General features: G+C 41.3%; 1 protein-coding gene across 1 annotated transcript in view; it reads left to right on the forward strand.

Moving 5' to 3' along the window:
- Positions 1-221: 221 nt before the first annotated feature.
- ABCB4 (ATP binding cassette subfamily B member 4) overlaps positions 222-21,551 on the forward strand; it is a 64,057-nt gene continuing 42,727 nt past the window's right edge. The window contains exons 1-9 of the mRNA XM_054726326.1: positions 222-278; positions 751-836; positions 4,673-4,727; positions 7,264-7,414; positions 13,718-13,775; positions 15,024-15,215; positions 16,291-16,462; positions 17,747-17,871; positions 21,029-21,200. Coding sequence (XP_054582301.1) covers positions 757-836; positions 4,673-4,727; positions 7,264-7,414; positions 13,718-13,775; positions 15,024-15,215; positions 16,291-16,462; positions 17,747-17,871; positions 21,029-21,200 — 1,005 coding nt within the window. The 5' untranslated portion in view covers positions 222-278; positions 751-756. The remainder of the gene's footprint in view (positions 279-750; positions 837-4,672; positions 4,728-7,263; positions 7,415-13,717; positions 13,776-15,023; positions 15,216-16,290; positions 16,463-17,746; positions 17,872-21,028; positions 21,201-21,551) is intronic.

Here is a 21,551-nt window from a genome sequence, read left to right on the forward strand (position 1 = left end):
GACCAGCCCTAGGGATGCAGAAATGGGAGGCGAGTCTGTGCTCTCTCTCTCGGTCCCCGTTCTCCTCCCACCCCACCCCCTGCCCCCCCCCATGACTGATGAGCCTCCTTGGACGTGTCCCCGCAAGGGTTTACCGAGACAACTGAGCGCCTGGAGGGCGTGCCCCGGGGGGCTCCGGTGGCCCGCAGGCGCGGCTCCGAGCCCCCGGCGGCCCCCGGCGGAGCGCGGGCTTATCGCCCACAGCTGGCGCGGCGGGGCCGGGCTGGCGGCTGGCCCAGGTGGGCGGCGGCCGCGGCGGGCGCCCCCGGCGGCGAGGGCGGCGCGCGGGGCCCCTCACCCGCGCCTGGCCGGCGGGGCGAGCGCGGCGGGCGGCGGGGGCTGCTCCGCGGGCCGGGGCCTGAGCCCCGGCGGCAGCGGGAGGCGTCGCTGGGCCCCGACGCGCGGGGGGCGGGGGCGAAGTCGCGCGAGCAAAGTCCAGGCCCCTGGTCGCAGCGCCCGGCGCCCGGCGGCTCGGCCACAGGCGCGGGAGGTCCGAGGTGAGGGAGTCCCTGCGCGCCCGGGGGGGGGGGGGGGGGGGGGACCCGGGGCGGCGGGCGGGCGGGAGGCGAGGACAGCGGGACCCTCCCCCGGCGCCCCGGCCCCGCGCCCCTGCGCTCGGCTGGACCCTCGGGCGGGGGCCGCGAGGAGGCCGGCTGCCCTCGCCGAGCCGGGGCGGGCGCACGGGGACCTGAAGCTGTGCTTTCTCCCCAGGCAGCGATGGACGTGGAGGCGGGAAGGAACGGGACGGCCCGGCGCCCCAGGAGGGCAGAAGGCGACTTGGAACTGAGCAGCAGCAGGTACCTCCCCGCGGGCTCCGCCGTCCCGCTGCGCGCCAGGCGGCCGCGCCGAATTCGGCCCCGGGTAGAAGCGAACCGGCCCTGCGGGATGCCGGGGCCTCTGCGCCGGCGCTGCTTTGGGGCAGGGGGTCTCGGCTGCGCTTCCGACCTTTCCCCAGGGAAGGTCCCTGCGGCTCCTGGCGCCGCGGGCTCGGGGAGAGGCTGCCTTCAGAGGCGCCCGCTCCCCTTTGTCAGGGCAATTCGATGAGTATCTGTTGTGTAACGTTCCTTGGGTTATATAACGCAAAACTTTTACAAACAACTTTCATAAACATCATCTGATGTCGCCTGCGTATAGAGCATCCAGCATTTGCTGCGGATGGGTGTGCTTTTAGAACGGGGGCCGGGAACCAGCCTCCCTCCCCCGCCCCCTCCTGTGGCTCTTCCTCCTCGCCCTCCCCTTCCCCCTCCTCCCAGAGCCGGGCGGGTTCCGTATTTCTCAGCCCGGGGCCTGGAGGTGGGGAGGGGGGGGGGGCTTTGGACAGCCTCCTTCTTCCGTACCCCGCGCTCCCAAGATCAGTTTTTTTTTTGTTCCAATACAAGGGGAACCCTCGGGGCTTCCTCAGCTGGCGCGGCTGGCTCCCCGTGCAGGCTCTTTGGTTCCCGGGGACCCTTGTGGAGTGCACTCCACAGGCCTTCGTAGGAGCAGAAGCCGCCGGTCAATAGAGTGCTGTCTTTGTTTCCTCTTTCACTGTGGGCATCGTGAATCATGTTCGCCTTTCGCCTCAAATAGTGGATGAGGCAGTTATGGCCTCTGAGTTCACACCAGGCCATCCAGAGCTAAATGACCCGTGTCGAGGAGTCATCCCCCAGAGAGACACATTTATCAGGGTTCCCTAGTGTGTCCCTCAAGCTGCAAGGGGCCTGATTAGCCAACTGAAATATGCCTATCTGATGTTGAAACCGAGGCATTATTTTAGTCTTGTTGGCTCCTTCTTCCAGGGATAGGGCTCTGTTCCTTCTGAGTACCGTGAGCACCCATTCATGGAAAGTTTAGTTTGCCCCGTAGAATTGGAAAAAAACGGATGCATGGTGGAATTTCTACCGGAAAGATACGGTATTCATCAGTTGGCAATTTAGTCTGGGCTTGACTGTGACTCTATAAATAGGTGGCATTTTCACCAGGAAGGCTATTTATGTATTGCCTTGGCTGAACATTTGATAAGTGCACAAAGGAGCTATCCCTGAAGAAGAAGAAGAAGAAAAAAAATGCAGTTAACACTCCAGAACCTAAGGAGGTTCTCAGAAATGGAGCTCACAGCCTTGTGCTGGAGAGAAGAAAACAGTTCAAAAGAGAATGCAGGAAGTTAAGAAGACAATAAGCCTGTAAGATTATGAAATTAAATGTAATGAGGCTAATTTTTATAAAAAGCTTCTGCATTCAAAGGGAGTTAAGCTCACCTCAGTCATCTAGGGAAAAGGCAAACTTCGTAATATGCTTATTCCAATCATGCTGCTATTGCCTGTGGCACGTTCTTATAAAACATATTTTGTGGCAGATGCCTGCCCTTTGATTTTAGCAAATGTTCTAAATAATTTGGGATCAAGTTTTATGAGTTAACTTTATCACCTACCAGGAAATTTAAGCCAAATAAATGAATTTTAGGTAAACACACACACACACACACACACACAATTCTGCCCTCATGGAATGAATTTACATTATTGTATGGCAGACGGACATAAATAATACACAGGCTAAATAAGTAAATTACAGTAAATGTTAGAAGATAATGAATACTGTGGGGAAAACATTAGTCAAGAGTAAGGACATCAAGAGGGCGACAAGGAAGTAGTCTGTAATTTTAAACAGGGAGGTTAAGGTAGGTCTTATTGAGGAGGGAGTATTTGAGCACAGATTTGAAAGAAATGAGAGGAGAGCGAGTGTGGGTGTCTGAAGAGAGCTTTCCTGGCAGAGGCATCTGAGAGTGTGAAGACCCTGCGAGGGGAGGATGCTGGCTGTGTTCACAGGACAGCAGAGAGGCCAGGGTGGCGGGGGCAGAGGAAGTAGAGGTGTGTGGTTGGAGAGGTAACAGGAAACAGATTGTGTGGGGCCCTAGCGGCCATTGTAGGGGTTTGGATTTTACACCTGAGAAAAATGGGAGCCATTGTAGGCTTTTGAGCAGAGGAGCAGCATAGACTGACTTGAGTTTTTTTTTTGTGTTTTTTTTAAAATATATTTTATTGATTTTTTACAGAGAGGAAGGGAGAGGGATAGAGAGTTAGAAACATTGATGAGAGAGAAACATCGATCAGCTGCCTCCTGCACACTCCCTACTGGGGATATGCCCGCAACCAAGGTACATGCCCTTGACCGGAATCGAACCTGGGACCCTTAAGTCCGAAGCCCGATGCTCTATCCACTGAGCCAAACCGGTCAGGGATGACTTGAGTTTTTAAATGAATTGTGCTGGCTGCTGTGTTGAGGTACATTAAAGTGGGCATACCAGTAAGTGGAAGTAGAGAGACTAGGCGGGCATTCTCCTGGGCTAATGGGATAGCAATGAAAGTGGTGAGCAGTGGTTGAATTCTGGATGTGTTTTGAATGTAGAGCAAACAAGATTTCCTGACACCACTCCCCACACCCTTCAGAAGAGTGGCCTTTACTATTTTTAGAACAATATGTTTTTTTAGCCAAAGAAGAATTTATAGTAGTCCCCCTTTATCCATGGGAAATGTCTTCCAAGACCCTCCATGGGAGCTTGAAACCTCAGATAGTACTAACCCTATATATTATGTTTTTTCTACACACACCTATGATAAAGTTTAATTTGTAAATTAAGCACAGTAAGAGATGAACAATAATAACTAAATAAAATAGAGCAATTATAACAACATACTGTAATAAAAGTTATATAGGGTGGGACAAAAGTAGGTTTACAGTTATTCATATGGAAAATAACAATAATTAATAAATAATAAATAAGAATAAACTCTGAGTTTTGAGTACTCACAACAGTAAACCTGCTTTTGCCCCCACAGTATGAATATGAATGATCTCTCTCTCTCTCTCTCTTTCTGTCAAAACATCTTATCATACTATACTCACCCTTCCTCTTCTTGTGATACGATAAAATGCCTAGTTAAGTCAAGAACTTTCACCTTGTCACTTAAAGAAACATTTTATGGCTTATCTTTGGCATATCCAAATTGCCAGCATCGCTGCTCTTGCACTTGGGGCCATTATTAAGTAAAGTAAGCTGACTTGAACACAACACTAGCACGACAGTCAATCTGATAACTGACAAATTGACTATTAAGTGACTGACAGGAGGGTAGCATCTACAGCATAGATACACTGGACAAAGTGATGATTCACGTCCTGGGCAGGATGCAGCAGGACAGCATGAGATTTCATCACGCTACTCAGAACTGCATACAATTTAAAACTTATGAATTGTTTATTTCTGGAATTTTCCATTTAATATTCTCAGTCCACAGTTGGCTGTAACTGAAACTGCAGAAGGCAAAACCATGGATAGGGAAGGGTGCCTACTGTAATCCATTTGGCAGGCACTGTTAACATGTTCGTCTGCCCTCTGTGTGTGAGCTCTATAAGGCAGGTGACCATTTCTGCTTACCCAGAGAGTCCTGTAGTACCTTGGACAGTTACCTTAGTTAAAAGGGGATTGCCTTGAAGTATGTTAAACTGGATAATTTTGACAATTTGTGGCCAACACTGTTTTGTATTTGCAATATTACAAAAGTTGAATATGATAACTACTGAAATTTATATTCAATTGACTGTGAACTATTTGTAACAGTTTTAAATTAAAGCAATTATATATTTTTTGCAGCAACCAAGACAGGAAAAAAATGAAGAAAGTGAATTTAATCGGACCATTAACATTGGTAAGCTATGAAATAGTAATTCGTTCCTTCGTTCAGATTTGGTGTCTTTAATCGATAGTTACTGAGCCAGGACTTTAAGACTCTGCAGGCAGCGATAGATTTTCCCCTCTGCACCAGCGCTGTCTGAGGTTGGCTCATTGCAGTCACGGCTCACATTCTCAAGGTGGATGATAAAAGAGGCAGGGGCAAGCTGGCTGTGAAACAGAGCAGAGCTGACTGGTCCACAGGGAAATTGAAAATAGCACTTGTGTTTGTAGCACCAAACAAACTAACCCATTTCAGAAAAAAATATATCTCTGCATTCATTTCACAAAACCCTACAAATTCAGCTTAAAATAAGATTGCATGTAACGTGATCATTAATCATAGAAAATTTAAAATAATCAAGAAATCTGTGTTCACATTTGGCATCCAAGAAAACATTAAATATAGAGTAACTACTAGGGATTTAGATGATGTGCAATACAATTCTCAGTGGTGTCTGCCGGTACAAGGCAAGCCAACGTGTTTTTGGAAGAGTCTGACCTGTTTTTCATTTGTAATATGTCTCAGAGGGGCAGCCCAAGAAAATGTTTGCCCACTTTTGATAAATATGTGTTTCAAGTGATGACAGCCACTACTCAAAAGAAGTTGGTTATTAAGTGGCATCAGTTGAATTCCCCACTATAATAAGTAAATGTGTGAGAAGACAGCAAAATATGCTAGGTTTTGAACCTCATTGAAGATTTCCCATGTCACAAAGCCCCTCTTCATTCTCTCTCCCTTATTCTCCTGATGTTTTTGTCTCGGTAAAAGGTGTTGTTGTGTGTGTGTGTTTTTTAATTGAATGCTTTAGAGAATAAATAGTAAAACTAGTTCTGGTTTTAATGCACCGGTTTTAAATCTGCCTCTTACATAAAATAAAATATCCCAAACCTTATAGTAGAAACATGGAAAATTTCATCTGAATTTAAAAGTTAAAATTTAAATTAAGTTTAAATGTAATCTTTTTCAAACTCTGAATAGATATTTTTTTGTGTCCTGAAAGAGGTTCAGGACAGAATGGTACTCTTTTTCTCCCTTTTTTTATTTTTCAATGACAGTTGACATACAATATTATATTAGTTCCAGGTATACAACATAGTGACTAGACATTTACACAACTGTACTGTAAAGGAGTTTGCAATGCATTGTTTTGTTGAAAATCACTGAAAAATATCTAGGTTTACTTAAGATATTGCTATGAAGTTCGTGTAATTTTAAACTTAAGCTTAAATACAAAAATTTTTACTTAGTAATTTGAAAAGCACTTCAGACATTCTTCAATGTCATGTAAATGTTCAGTAAAGCGAACATTACACCACAACTGATCCTGTGTTTGTAACTGTAGCCCACAGACCCAAGTGCTCTATCTCCCTCCCCGGGGGCCACTAAATTGAACCTCGGGGACACAGTTCCCTTTTGTAGCAATTACAGGGTCCCTTCTCCATTTGCTCTTGACTTTACCTCCTCCCCTGGTTTCGTCCCAAGCGCCACCTGGCTCTGACCCTTTGTCTCTGTTGGCACTCTGGCGTGCCCTGTGTGTTTGATGATGGAATTTGGCCTTCCCATACGGAACTTTGGGAACTCTCTGAGAACAGTTTGCACACATCCCCCCACCCCACCATGGGTGTCTGACCTCAGCCTGCCCATCAGTATTGGCCCTGTCTGACCCGACTTTCACTCTCAAGGATCCCATGCTGCCAAGTCTGACTCATCATCCATTCTCCCAATGACGGTTCCTTGTCCCCAAAAGGGGGATAGGTGGGATGAGGAAAATGGGTGGAAGGAAAATATTAAAAAGGGGAGAGAGATGCAAGAGACAGAGAGAAAGTAAGAAGTGGGAAATTAAGAGAATGAAGATGCAGTCTGGAAGGCAGAAGAGGAAAGAAGAATAAAGTAAGAGCCATGGAACCATTGATCTAAAATGTGGAAAGTGAGAAACAGGAGAGGACTGAAAAGACAGTGAGGGAAAAGTCTTGGGAGCATGGGGACACTGATGGGCTGCTTGGTTCCTGGGTGTTGTGCACTCCACTGTGTCCCCCTCTAAGTGTTAGTACTAAGTACATTGTACAGGGGTAGTACTAAGTACATTGTACAGGGGTAGTACTAAGTACATTGTACAGGGGTAGTACTAAGCACATTGTACAGGGGTAGTACTAAGCACATTGTACATGGGTAGTACTAAGACCAAGGTCCTTGGTGTGGCCCATGGCCTTTCTCCCTCTCTCCAATGTCATCTCCCACACTTCGCACTGAGCGCTTCAGGAATTCTACACTGTGGAGCTACCTGAGCACTTCATGCAGTTTCTAGTTCTAAGCCTATTGTGTCACTACTCTTGCACTTGGGGTCATTAGTAAGTAAAATAAGCTGACTTGAACACAACACTGAGAATTTTACACAACTATTACAAATGTGCTGACCTTAAAGAAAAATCCAAAGAACATGTAATTGTGGGAAAGGGAAATTCTATCCCACAAGGTAAAATAAGTATTGTTTTACTTCCATTTTTTTTAGTTTCGATACTCAGATTGGCAGGATAAATTATTTATGTCCCTGGGCACAATCATGGCCATAGCTCACGGATCAGGTCTCCCCCTCATGATGATAGTATTTGGAGAAATGACCGACAGATTTGTTATTACTGCAGGAAACTTCTCCTTTCCAGGTAAGCATTTCTCTACTTTTTTTTTTTTTTTTAATGCACAGTACTCCTTTTAAGTACCTGAAGGATTAGAAATAGACTTTGTTCTTCATTGTGCACTTGTGTAATGATTTAGCCATCTGGGTGACTTTAGATATCATGGAAGTTGTAAAATTCTCAGAAAATTCCTCCAATAGTCCTTTAAATTTTAAGAAATAGGTGTATGCTGCTTGAAAGGATGAGGAAATATACAGAATGCTTTGCCTCTAAATAAAGTTGGGCAGTCACTCTATTTTAGGACGGGGGAGCAGTAACAGTATCCATCCCCTCAGTGATCCCTGGTGAATTTCAGAATACACCAGTTACCGTCAGTGCTTCCTAGCTGTGCTCAGCTTGTAGATATGTTTCTGCTTTTCTTTTTTCTCTTCCCACCCTTTTTGTTAAAATTATAGCCATTTTTTTGTATCTACATTTGGATCAGCCCGGTTGGCTGGAATTTGATGTAGCACTTCACTAAAGGGTGAATGGATTCAATAGGAGAAGGATGTGGACGCACCAAAAGGACTATCATTAAAGGGCCAGAGGAGTCCCAGAAGTTAAGGTCATCTAAAGAGGGGCTGTGGCAACAGCATGCGAGGGAGGTTCCAATGGACGTAGCTGTTTTTCATATTAGTCAAATTCCACATAGGAAGGAAGAGTCCCATGCTTTTACCAACCCTAAGACTTTGTTCCTCCGTGTGAGCATTAGACTGGAGAAGACTGAATGGAGCTTTATTGGTACACACGGTAAAACATAAGGACAAAATACCGATAAAGGAAAGGTAGCTTTCATAGCAAAGAACCTAAGAAAAAGTGGACCCCCATCATTTAGAGAATATTCGGTAAGAGTTTTCAGGGTTCACTGACTGAGCACTATAATATTTGTTTAGCACAGTAGGATGTAAGTGTGAATAACTAGGAGAGGGCCTATTTACATTAATAGTGATAAACATTAATGCCTTTTAGAAAGTAAAAGCATCCTTTGAATTTTAAGGAAAGCTCCTACAAAACCAGTTTGTTTGTTTTTTAATTCTCAAGTACTGTTGCCTCTGAGAAGACCCTCTTATAATAAAAATAACCACAGTAATAGCAATCTTCTTTTGTATTTTTTACCTGCTAGGTCCTGTTTCACTTAACCTCACAAGAACAACTCTACACAGTGGGTAATATTATCCTCTGTGACAGATGAGGTTAGGAGAGGATAAAAAACTTGTCCAAAGTTACACAGTTGGTGAGCATGAGAACAGAATTCAAATCCAGGTCTCTCTGCCATCCAAACCATGCTCATATGACCAACCATGTAAATACAGTATACTGCCAATGTAAATAATTTTGCTTTCTCTTTTAAAAAGAAATGTGTTTGATAAAGTTAAACAGATTACCTATGTTTAACCAGTGACCAAAATTTTAGCATAAATACCATAAAGGTAAAATTGGAGTTAATTTAGGATAGTTTAAAAAATATTTAAGGAAATGAGGGGTAGGAGTTTTCTATTGACTTTTTAGAAATTCTATAGACCTATTATGCAATGATTATGTAGAGGTATAAAGCAGGATGATGTCCACATTCAGGCAAATTAATCCAAAATTGGTTTCAATTCAGGGTTTAAAAAATTCAGATTAACAAATGAATGGGTAAACAAAATGTGGTATGCCAGACAATGGAATAATAGCCTTCAAAAGGAAGGAAATCCCAACACACACTACATGAATAAGCCTGGAGGACATTATGCTAGGTGAAATAAGCCAGTAACAAAAATACAAATACTGTATGATTTCACTTATATGAGGTATACAGTGTAGTCAAATTCACTGAAACAAAACCTGGAATAGTGGTTACCAGGCACTGGAGGGAGGTAGAAATGAGAAGCTGTTGTTTAATGCATTGAGTTTCATTTTGGAACGTATAAAGTTCTGGAGATTGGTTATACAACAATGTGAGTATACTGAACACTATTGACCTGTACACTTAAAGATGGTTAATTTTATGTGATGTATATTTTTATCACAATTAAACTTTTTAAAAAATATCAAATTAAAACAATGCAACACATTGATCACAGATAAGTTAGCATTTGTACTAGTTTTATTAGTCTTATTTTTAGAATACCAGGATACTTCTTCAACTTTCTTATTTGGAGCAGTTTGCTTGTGTTTTTTGTTGTTTTTTTTTTACTTGTTTCTAATTATGCAACTGAATTGCTTTGAAGCTGAACATGGCAGACCGGTGACCCGGGCTGTGCCCAGGACCAAATTCAAGGTCTCTCTGGAGAATGGCACAAGCAAGTGGCTTACAGACCTGTGGTTGCTGGAGTGCTAAACTCAGCAGAGTTGCCAGCTTATTTTCAGTAGCCTCCAAATGCTATGACCCTTGGTCTTCCACAGCCACATTGGTCAGTAGGCCTATTGGCTGTCTTAGGGGACTTGGAAGGGGAAGTTCCTCTCATGTTTTTAATTTCAATGTCCACTCTTTTTGTAGTTTGTAAAAATAATATTCTCATATCTCTTTGGAGAAAACAAAATCTTTACATTTCATACTCACTCTAGATCCAGAAAGATCATTGACATGTTTAGAGTTGTAGAGTTTAGCACCCCTCATGGAAGTTGGGAGAAGGCAGAGTACTTAGCTGAGCCCCCTAGCTTATCTCATAGAGATCGTGTTTATTTAGAGTCCATTCTTTAGAATTGTTGGATTCTTGGACACCTACATGAGAAGGAAATATTAGAAGAAAAAACAGTTTAAATTACAAGAGGGTCTGACAATGATTTATTGTGAGCAGAACCCGTCCCTGTCAACAGAATAAAGTCACTCCGTGACAAGGTCGTTCCCTCACAATGACTCAGTTGTGCAGAAACTATGTATAAAACATTCTGCATCCAAAACCTTAAGGACAGAGTCTTAAGAAACAGTTTTTCTGCAGAGTATCAAGAACTTGATATATTTTATGCCAAGTCTATGCGACTGTAATAATCTAGGATATTCTGTGGGGAAATCAATATGCCCTGCATGTCCTTGCATTGCCCTGGGATTAAGAGGAAAATGTAGTCCTGGCTGGTTTGGCTCAGTGGATAGAGCATCTGCCTGTGGACTGAAGGGTCCCGGGTTCAATTCCGGTCAGGGGCACATGCCCAGGTTGCGGGCTCGATCCCCAATAGGGGGGTGTGCAGGAGGTGGCCAATCGATGATTCTCTCTCATCATTGATGTTTCTATTTCTCTCAACTTCCCTCTTCCTCTCTGAAATCAATAAAAAAAAATTTTTTTTTAAAGAGGAAATGCATTTTGAGCCCCTTGTCACCTTAACTAACTGCCTATGCTGCCTAAGCTACCTGGACAAACACCATCTCTTTGTTTTGTGCGGAATATTTCTATATGATAAAAGAAATTTTAGGTAGAATTGAAGAAGACAGACATTGATTTACTTTAAGACTCAAAAGTGGCAGGACTCCCTATGCAATGTCTCCTTAAGTAATCCTTAAAGTATACGGTTATTATTTAGGCCCTTCACTCACCAGCTGCATGACCTTGGGAAAGTTACTTAACCTCTATAGTTCTCACTGTTCCTATCTTTGAAGGTAATCATAGAATTAAATGAGTTGTTTTATGTAAAGAGTTAAATGAGATGACTTATGTAAAGTGCCTGAGACATAGTAAATGATCAGTTAATATTGGGGAAAACTAGCTGTGGGAACTTGGAAATGAAATAACTACTCTGAAATTCTGTTTATTCATCTATAAAATGGATGAATGCTCTGGGAGCTCTCAAAACTGAATAGGCAGCTTCAAAGAATTCCCCATTCCCTTGTCGTGGGAGGCATTCAGGAAGATGGAGGGAGAGTTCTCCATGTGGACGCATTAGAATCAAGTGGAGGTAGTTTTAGAAACATGATCTCTAGACTCAGTCAAAGGTTCTGACTTATGGTGTTTGGTGGTGCCTGGACATTTGTAATATTGCAAGCTCCCCATGTCACTTTAACAGGCAGATAGTGTTAAGAACTTCCAAACCAGATAACTATTTGGAGATTGTTTATGAGACAGAAGCCTAACAGGTAGCATCTGAGAGAACAGTTCTACGCCCTATCCAGATCTAGAACACCAGATATGAAACCGCTAATTCCAGTTCTAGAACTCCATATTTCCAGATTTAGAATTACAGATCTAGAATCCCATGACTCTTCTAGGAACACAGCAACACACATTTGTCTCACCTTTGTCCCCAGGCAACAGAAACTAGATCGCCGTTCTTGGCCTGGGACTTGAGAAAGAAGCAGGTCAAATTTGGAATGCCCATAAATTCTTATTTCCTAGGAGGGAGGATCCATTTGAATTATAAAATCCTCACTGAGAGAATTTAAAAGTTTGAGATAGGTGTTGGAGGAGAGTAAAACTCATTTAAGATTTTTAAGTTCAAGGAAAAAATTAGCCCTATTTAAAGCCCTAGCTGGTTTGGCTCAGTAGATAGTCCATTGGCCTGCAGACTGAAGGTTCCCAGGTTCGATTCCAGTCAAGGGCACATGTCTGGGTTGCAGGCTCAATCCTCAGTAGGAGGTGTGCAGGAGGCAGCCAAACAATGATTCTCTCATTGATGTTTCTATTTCTCCCTCTCCCTTCCTCTCTGAAATCAATAAAAATATATTTCAAAAAATGAGCCCTGTATTCATATACCTGAAGGTTTCCCAAGGTTTTGAACAACGATTTTACAAGTACCGCAGCTTTAGGATAGCTTGTCTGCCTCTAATTCCAAACACAGCTCCAATTTGGCATATCAAAGGTACCTATTTAAGAACTCAGAAGGAAATGAACACACAGAACTGAACTGATAAGAACGGGAGTAAAATAGGGCCTGTTTCTTCCAGGATCTAATAGCTGAGGGAGAGCTGGAGTAATAAGCACTTTACTGTGAACATCAGTAGAATTTATAATCCCAAGGGGAAAAGTTATGCCTGGTAATTGATCCTTATAGTAGTTTAAGTTTTGAATAAATTTCAACCTTATCTCCGTTTGGAAGAAGATAAGGAGGATACACAGAACCCAGAAAACATGACCTCTGGGTTGTTTACACATGATAAAGGAACAAAGATTAACTAGTTTCTCTCCTAGCATCATGGGAGAAGGGAAATACCTACCCTGGTATGTTTTCTCACCAGTACCATAGTGATGATACTTTATCCTATTATTTTGTGGATGCAATAGATATAGTCTGTTTCCTTATATCCCCCCACTTTGTGTTTTTTTTAAAAAGTGAAAATAAGATGGGAATGGGGGGATGAGGACAAATATGTGACACCTTAATCAATAAAGAAATTTAAAAAATAAAATAAAATATCAACACATAATTTTTAAAGTCACACCTTTTATTAAAGTAAAATAAAAATTAGTATGCTAAAAAAAATAAAATAAAAAGTGAAAATAAGTGATTACCGCATGAATCAATCAGCATAGTATAGTGTTAGGAGCTGCACAGTACACTGTTAGGACTCTCAGCCTTTTGCTGGCTGTGTGACTTTGGGTAAGTTGCTTTATCTCTCTGTGCCTCAATTTCCTCATCTGTACAATGGGGATTTCTAAAACAGTCCTACTTCAGAGAGTTGTTGTGAAAATTAAGTGAATTAATATATGTAAACTGTTTTCAATAAATGCTAGCTATAATGAAAACCAGGAAAGCACACTGACATTTTTATCAAATTAGCTCAAGTTAATGGATAGTATATTTCCTTCTAATTAATACTGCTTTAAAAATACTAGAATACAGTTTTGCCTAGCAAACAAGACATGGAACGCAGGATGATGACTCATTGCCAATGATCATTAAGATCTCGTCTTTAGGTTTTCTTCCTCTACAATGCAAGCAATTCAGCCTTTCTATTACTTCGTGGGGAAGCATCTCAGGGAACACACACATATATTAAAATAAAATTTACGGGAGCAAGTATCTGTCAAGTCCTTTGAGCCACTTAGAAAAGAGGGCCCCTTAAATCCTGTATTTTCTGTTTGGACCGTTACTTTCTTCCTCCTCTGCCTTCTGTGGCTCCTCTCTACTGCCTTAGGAAGCTGCTCTGCTGAGGGCCGCAGACCCGTAGGATGGGGGGAGAACCTGGGAGGGCTTATCTCCTCCATCTGGAGCCTCCATGTCCTGCACCTAAACCCTTGGGTTGTTTTCTTGAGTAAAGTGAAGAGTGCACTTGAAAGTGAAAAGAAAAAAAGATTTTTTAAGGCCCAGCAATATCTATTAGTAGTTTCAACCTTTCAAAAATGTCTCATTTTTGTTTTGTTTTTTGTTTTTATTTAGTGAATTTTTCATTGTCAATGTTAAATCCAGGCAGAATTCTGGAAGAAGAAATGACTAGGTAATTGGCTAATATATATATACTCTTTGCCTTTTGTTATACTCTTTAACCTATTATTATCATTTATACCACCCCCAACCCTAACCCCACCGTTTGAAGTAAGTTGCATACATCATGGCCCTTTACTAATAAATACTTCAGTGTGGTTCTTAAGAATAGGATGTTTTCTTCATAACCACAGTACAGTTATCAACTTCAGTAAATTTAATATTGATACTCTACTTTGATCTAATCTACCACCTGCATTCCAACTTGGTTAGCTGATCCAGTAATGTAATTTATGGCATTTCCCCCCTACTTTAGCCTTCTTAGTGGAAATCTCAAAAGCCTGTAACATAATGTTCGTGTGTTTAACATACCAATTAAAGTTGCTGATATAAATGAGTACTATCTGTATGCGATAGCAGGACTGAAAGGCTCTATCTGGAAGATGTTTGTAAAATTATATAAAAGGTATACTTGAAATTATTCAAACTGAATTTATTATTTTTAAAGATACTCACTTTTGCCCTAGCTGGTTTGGCTCAGTGGATAGAGCATCAGCCTGCTGACTGAAGGGTCCTGTGTTCAATTAGGGCACATGCCTGGGTTGTGGGCTCAATCCCCATAGCGGGGCGTGCAGGAGGCAGCCTATCAATGATTCTCTCTCATCATTGATGTTTCCATCTCCCTTTCCCTTTCTCTCTGAAATCAATAAAACTATATTATAAAAAAAAGATACTAACTTTTCTCTAATTTAGTTAAGCCCTCACTCCAAGTTAATATAAAATTTTAGCACACTATTAAATACCTCCCCCCCAAATTCTGCCAAATAGAAAGGGGTTTTTGTTGTTGTTGTTGTTTCTTTGTGTAAACAGTATAAGAAACATTTAACATAGTCAATCTGTTTATTCCTTTACTTGCACTATGTTGAACAGTTGTGAACTTTTTCAGTACAAGATATGTAAGTCTAGAATAGTAATTGTAAAAGAAGAATCCTATTGTATCTATAAATTGTCAATATCAGTTAAAATTATTCATTAACACCACTATTTTTTGCAGTTAGCCAAAAAAAAAATTCTTTGGCTGATAATTCAAGTAAATCAATTTGCCTTTGTCTTCTTATAATTTAAGAAAAGATAAAGAAACTTGAATGTATATTTGTTATAATGGCCTACATAATCTTATTTATCCCCAATTCTGAGGATTACTCCTGAAAGAGATGAATAAAGAACAGTATATAAAAGAAACTTTCTAATTATTTTCCAGATATGCATATTATTACTCAGGACTAGGTGCTGCAGTTCTCATTGCTGCCTATATACAAGTTTCATTTTGGACTTTGGCAGCCGGCCGCCAGATTAGGAAAATTAGGAAAGAGTTTTTTCATGCTGTTCTCCGACAAGAAATAGGCTGGTTTGACATCAACGACACCACTGAACTCAATACACGGCTAACAGAGTAAGTGTATAGTTAATGTTTATACTTGTGTGAAGAGATTAACCACTAACTGTGAACATTTGTCATGGGAGGATTTTTAAATGGAAAAAGTTACTAGATTAAGTATTTGATATAATACCAAGATAGATGATCTGACAGCCATTTCTAGCACTTACAGCCTATGCCACAGCATATTTTCCTTATCTGTTAGTTTTTCTCCTTAGTTATAGAGTAAGTTTATTTGAGGACTGAGCTCACATCTTGTATACTTGTTTATCTCTCATGGAGCTTACCACACGGCCTGGCAGACGTTACATACTCAATTAAGATGGTTGAATGAATGAATTCATGATTGAATGAATTCACAAAGAGGCTCTTCTTAGTCATTGCTGACTCTTGACTTACTCATCAATTTGAGGGCCTGTTATGTGCCAAACATGAGATATTTGTGATGTACCCGTGACCCAAAGACCTCTGCCATCTTATGGCTTACATTCTAGTAGAGGGAGATAGGTGATAAACTTTTCTTACTGGAGGTCCTGGCCAGAGTGCAGTGAGAAAATGAGGTCAAATGGGAGTGAAGGTCAAGGCACTGGGGACCTGGTTGGCCTCAGTAAGGACTTCATTGTTCACTCTGAGTGAAATGGCAGCGATGGCACGTGTTTGGATCTGAGGAGGAGCCTGTTCAGACTTCCATTTTCGAAGGATCACACTGGCTGCTGTATTGAGAACCGAGTGGATGGAAAATAGGGCCAACGGCAGAAGGAAGGAGCACTTCCCTGTTATCGCAATGCTCCTCCTAACTTCTGCTTTTAGTGAGGTTGGCTCATCTTCAAAATGTTAACGATTCTCTTGTAGGATTTATGAGTTTAATAGCATCCACTGTAATGTTGATGTCTTAGAAGCATGAACTAATCCTGGATTTCTTCCTTTGTACAGTGTTTAGGTGGGGAAAATGTCATTCAAGAGGCTAAGGCTCTGAAAGAGGCTTGCAGTGTCTGAACGAGTCTGACCTGTCTGTGTTTGTTAGATGTCTGCTTCACCTTTCTAACTGAAGACCTCCTGCCTGTAACCACTTAGGTGTGATCTTTTTTAGTGACATCTCCAAAATCAGTGAAGGAATTGGTGACAAGGTTGGAATGTTCTTTCAAGCAATAGCCACGTTTTTTGCAGGATTCATAGTGGGGTTCATGAGAGGATGGAAGCTCACCCTTGTGATAATGGCCATCAGCCCTATCCTGGGACTCTCTGCAGCTGTTTGGGCAAAGGTATGTGAAACAGGGGCCTTTTCATGTGTGTTAACCCACATCTGCAGTTATTTGAAAGATGCAGGATTCCAGTGCTTGTACTTGTGCAAATGGGTGTTCAATGTCAGTTGAAAGCACATTTAGAAGCATGTTGTTAATTTGGTGCTTTAATAAGGAAATTTATTTCAAATGTGATTCAAAATGTCACCGTTTTTACCTCAGTTATAGACTTTTTACACTGCTGTTATTTCTTTGGTAAATTTTCTGGCACAGTAGCTTAAATTACATATAAGATTTGTGTCCTTAATTTGAGGAAACACAATTTTAAAATATAATATATCTCTAAACTATTCTGTGAATGTAAAAAATTTAAATAAAGTTTGGATTTATTTTATTTATTTTTATTTGTTACCTGGACAATTGAGTGGCGCTCTGCCAAATTTGCCTTACAGTAAAATACACATAACCTGTTCTACTTCAGCCAACACTGCAGAGGTGAGAAATTTTACTGGCATTTTTTGCTCACTCCGGAATTGATAATTTACTTAACACATTGCGGACCAGTAGTTTTATTGCTAGCTTTACCCAGTGGCCAGATAAGTTTCTATTGAACGAGCACAAAAAACGCTTTACATAAATGTTAAAGGCACGCTTTAAAATTAAATACCCATTGCATTTTGAAGTTATTTATTACATGTTCTTACAAGCTAATATCTTTTTAAAGTATGATACTTTGTAAAAACACTGTGTAATATGAAGTGGAACTGAACAAAGCTGGCAAATTCTCGTGATCCATCCGCAATGCGTTAATAAACTACTGATATCTATTTTGTTTTTATTCTTCCTTTATCTTTCTCCCACAGTATCTTGTTAGCCATCTTATTATTCAGTAGAATGCCCAGGAGTACATCTGGAAATATTCTTTCATAGTCATTAAAATCATGACAAAATTAAGGAAAGGATGGGCAATCCTTTCAAAGCAGTAAAGTTTTATTTTAATTTATTTTGTAATCAACACAGAAAAAACCCAAAATAGATGTGGAACTTGAACTGTTCCCAAAAACGCTTTCTAGAGAATAACATGTGGATTTCCTTTTCCTGACTGCCCTTGGGGAGCATGTCACGAGGGTGGACCTGAGTGGCCTGTGCAGAGTGGAGGAAGCCCCTGCTGGCTCACGGAGTGCCGTTTGCTTCACGACTTCCGTGTTTAGTAGAGGATAGGGTTGGGGAGAAAGAGTAACTTTAAGGGTTAGCTTTTTAATTTCCCTCCAATACAGAAGTCATGAATGTTTCTCTCCTGTCCAGATACTCTCGGCATTTAGTGACAAGGAACTAGCTGCATATGCGAAAGCAGGCGCTGTGGCAGAAGAGGCTCTGGGCGCCATCCGGACCGTGATAGCTTTTGGGGGCCAGGACAAAGAGCTGGAAAGGTCAGGAAGGCTCTTTGCACACTTGTACACTTTGTTGTTCATTCTTTTGTGGTATGTGTTCACCACTTTCCTTTTCCTCATGTTAATACTCCCCCACGGTGGACAGGCACCTTCACTAATGGCTAGAGTTTAACAGCAGACTCTAAAACAGGGTTCTGACCCTTCTGTGTCCCATGGACTCCTTGGGCAGTCTGATGAAGCCCATGGACTCCCTCCTTAAAATGATGGTTTCAAATGCGTAAAACAAAATAGGATTACAAAGGAAACCAATTATATTGAAGTCCAATTATCAAAATATTTTAAAATTGTAATCTAATGAATATGTCTCTTTTGTTAACATATCTATCTATAATAATAAAAGCATAATATGCTAATTAGACCAGACGTCCTTCCAGACAACCTTCTGGATGAAGCCAGGGCTGTAAGGGAAGCCCGGGTCCCGGGTGCCAGAGGGAAGCCGGTACCAACAGCTGGGGGAAGGAAGGCCTACTCTTGCATGAATTTCATGCATTGGGCCTCTAGTGTGTGTGTGTGTATATATATATATATACACAAGGCTAAGTGACTGACTGTATGTCGGTTTAACCGTCCAGCCGACCATCCGGTACATATGACGCGCACTGGCAATTTAAAAATAAACATTGACTCGCACATGCACGATACATATAAAGCTCTCACTGGCGCCAATCGCATGCATATGTTTTGATCTGTCATCGTGAATTTGGTTGTTTTTGTTGACATTCAACGTGAACCACATCGTGATTTATTCATTGATCATCCGACCGACTGACCGGCTGGTACATATGACACGCACTGGCAATTTAAAAACAAACGTCGACTCACACACTTGCAATACATATAAAACTCTCAGTGGTACCAATCGCACACGTGTTTTTAATTTTATAATACTATATTATATATACTATTTTGACACGTAATTTTTTGCAGTAACGTAATTACTGCACAAATCTTTCTTCTAATTAATTTCCTTTCAATGTGCACAAATCCGTGCACCGGGCCACTATTTAAATAATAAGAGCTAACCATTGGTCTGACAGGTGCTGTAGTTCTGAAGTTGGGGTGTGAGTAAAATATATTTAAAGATATTTGTAGCAATTGTAACATGATATGAAAATGATCTGGGATTTCTATTGGCAACAGAGTCAGAGTTACTGCTCATACTACCATGGTTTGTTGCCGGCATTGATCATGAAAGGAAATGCTAAATTTCAGTTAGAGGTTAATGAAAATAAATATGTAATTTTTTTTCCCCATTCAAGTTCCTTGACCTTGGATCCCAGGTCAACTATCTCTGCTCTAAAGGAACTTGATATATAAAAAAATCTAAATGTCAGAACAAAGCCCACTGATGAAGGGTACTCCCTCCACCAGTTTTCTCTAAATAATAACACCCCCTAATATATAACTCTGTGTAAAGTATTTTCTTTTGCTGTTCTGTGGAACTCCTGATACCCACAACTCTGAAATAGAAATTCTTGGAAATTCTCCAGCATTAAAAGCCAAGTTTTCCTAATTTCCTCCATTTCCTTTTCTATTTTTTCTATTCCTTAAGCCCTCTTCAAAACCACCACGTTTCTGGTTCTCTAACCTCTCCCTTTTTCTCTCTTACTGCTGCTTCCTGTACACAATAGCCCACACAGACCACACTAACCCTCAGTTGGACCTCAGGATGTGAATGTAATCAGTGCCGCTCCATTAGCTGCAGTAAGCAAGCCGCCTAAGCGAAGGTAACTACAGCATGTCCACCACTGTCACCGGAGCTATGTGTCACATTGGGGCCGATACAAATCTCCCTGCACGCGGCTGGCTCAGGGCCCAGCCCAGGACTGGACCTGGCCTTCCGGCTGTCTCCCCAGGGACGCAGCTCTGCTAAGTGAGAGCAGCGCCCAACACAGAAAAATACACTGGAGAATCGAGTGCTTCAAGTAATTAAAAGGACAAACACTTTTTGGTGGCAGTATGCATTCTTTGCAAACTAATAAGTTCTCAACATCTCATTGGGTTAAACTAAAAAAAAAATATATGATGCTGTTTTTTTGTTAGAAACAGAAACACCCGCTTTATATGTGTCCCCCCCCCCCCAAAGTCTCATTGTATATTCATTGAATTTTTTTCTGAAGTTAGGGAGCTGAAATAAACATTTTTATGCTCTCTGTGTCTAGCGTGGAAAGGTAGATTTAATTTAAATTGATGTAAAAAACAACAACATTGCAATTTAATAGAACCATTCTAGATAGTTGTGCCTTTGTATCAAATCATAGAAGCCAGTAGTATGAATTTTAATTACTATTTAGAAATATGATAATAATAGAATGGGCAATGTTCAGAAAGAGATTACATTTGAGAACAGCAGTAGTAGTAATAGTGGGAATAGGAAGTGTCAGGTTTTGCCAACTTTGCGCCAGCCCTGTACTAACTACTCTCTATAACTTCTGTCGGCCTCAGAATTACCTGGAAGGTAGGCATTATTCGCTTCATTGTACAGATGATGAGACAAAAGTCTAAAAAAATTGAGTAAGAACCCAAATCCCACAAGTAGTGACCACTTAATAACTGTGTACCCTGGCTTGACAGTTGAAGGTCAATTGATCAAAAAACAAAACAACAATAACAAGAAAGCAAAGTCCTAAGTATAAGAACATGTAAAATTCCTGTCCCTCACCCAGTGGGGCAACAAAGGAAGGATTTTTCTTTTCTCTAGAGAAGAGAAATTAAGCTGTGTTAAGAATCTATCTTAAGAGTCCTGAATAGTATTTACATTTTGGTGTCATTCTTGGTTTCTCTCCTTCCTCCTTAACCTTGACTTGTGATGCTAGCCATGGAGGGGGTGATGAAGCTCTTCCATATCCCAGGGATGAGAGCTCAGTTCTGGAATAGCTACAGGAACATTGGTTGGACTGGCGAGGACAAGGGAGAGGGGTCCAGGCCAGTGAAGAGAAGGCTCAGATAGGTTCTAGCCCTCTCGAGCCCTATCTGGCTGATCCTGAGTCGGTGCAGTTTCCAGGAAGCTGGGTCCCCCAAGGGATTTCTTACTTTGATGGCTTGTTTCTTAAACCTCCAACTATACAGGAGGTGAATATGGCTCAGATTATGGATTGTTTACTTATTATAACATTTTCCCCTAATTTTCTGGTAGGTATCAGAAACATCTAGAAGTTGCCAAAAAGATTGGAATTAAAAAAGCTATTTCTGCAAACATTTCCATGGGCATCGCCTTCCTGTTAATATATGCATCATATGCGCTGGCCTTCTGGTATGGATCCACTCTGGTCATATCAAAAGAATATACTCTGGGAAATGCAATGACAGTAAGTATTTTTTCCTGATATATTTATGAAGAATCTAAAATTATTATTTATCCATCTTCCTTGTCTTTACTTTCATCCTTTTCGAAGGATGAGCCATGATGATAGGTTTTTTTCTTTTGGTGAATCTTTGCTCTGTCCTGTGGGCAGAGTTGGCCTTCTAGACTACAAGGATTCCTGAAGCTATATGAGTAGGGACAAGAAAATAGCATGTAGTAAGAAACATATACATTTTGTACAGGAAATGAAAATGGAATGACTTTGTGAATAGACAAATATGGACTGGAGCCATCCTCATTCTGCCCTCGAGTTCCATTATCTAAGAAATTAAACATTACATAGTGATGGAATGTT

This window comes from Eptesicus fuscus, chromosome 14, assembly GCF_027574615.1.
Source record: "Eptesicus fuscus isolate TK198812 chromosome 14, DD_ASM_mEF_20220401, whole genome shotgun sequence".
Classification (NCBI taxonomy): Eukaryota; Metazoa; Chordata; class Mammalia; order Chiroptera; family Vespertilionidae; genus Eptesicus; species Eptesicus fuscus.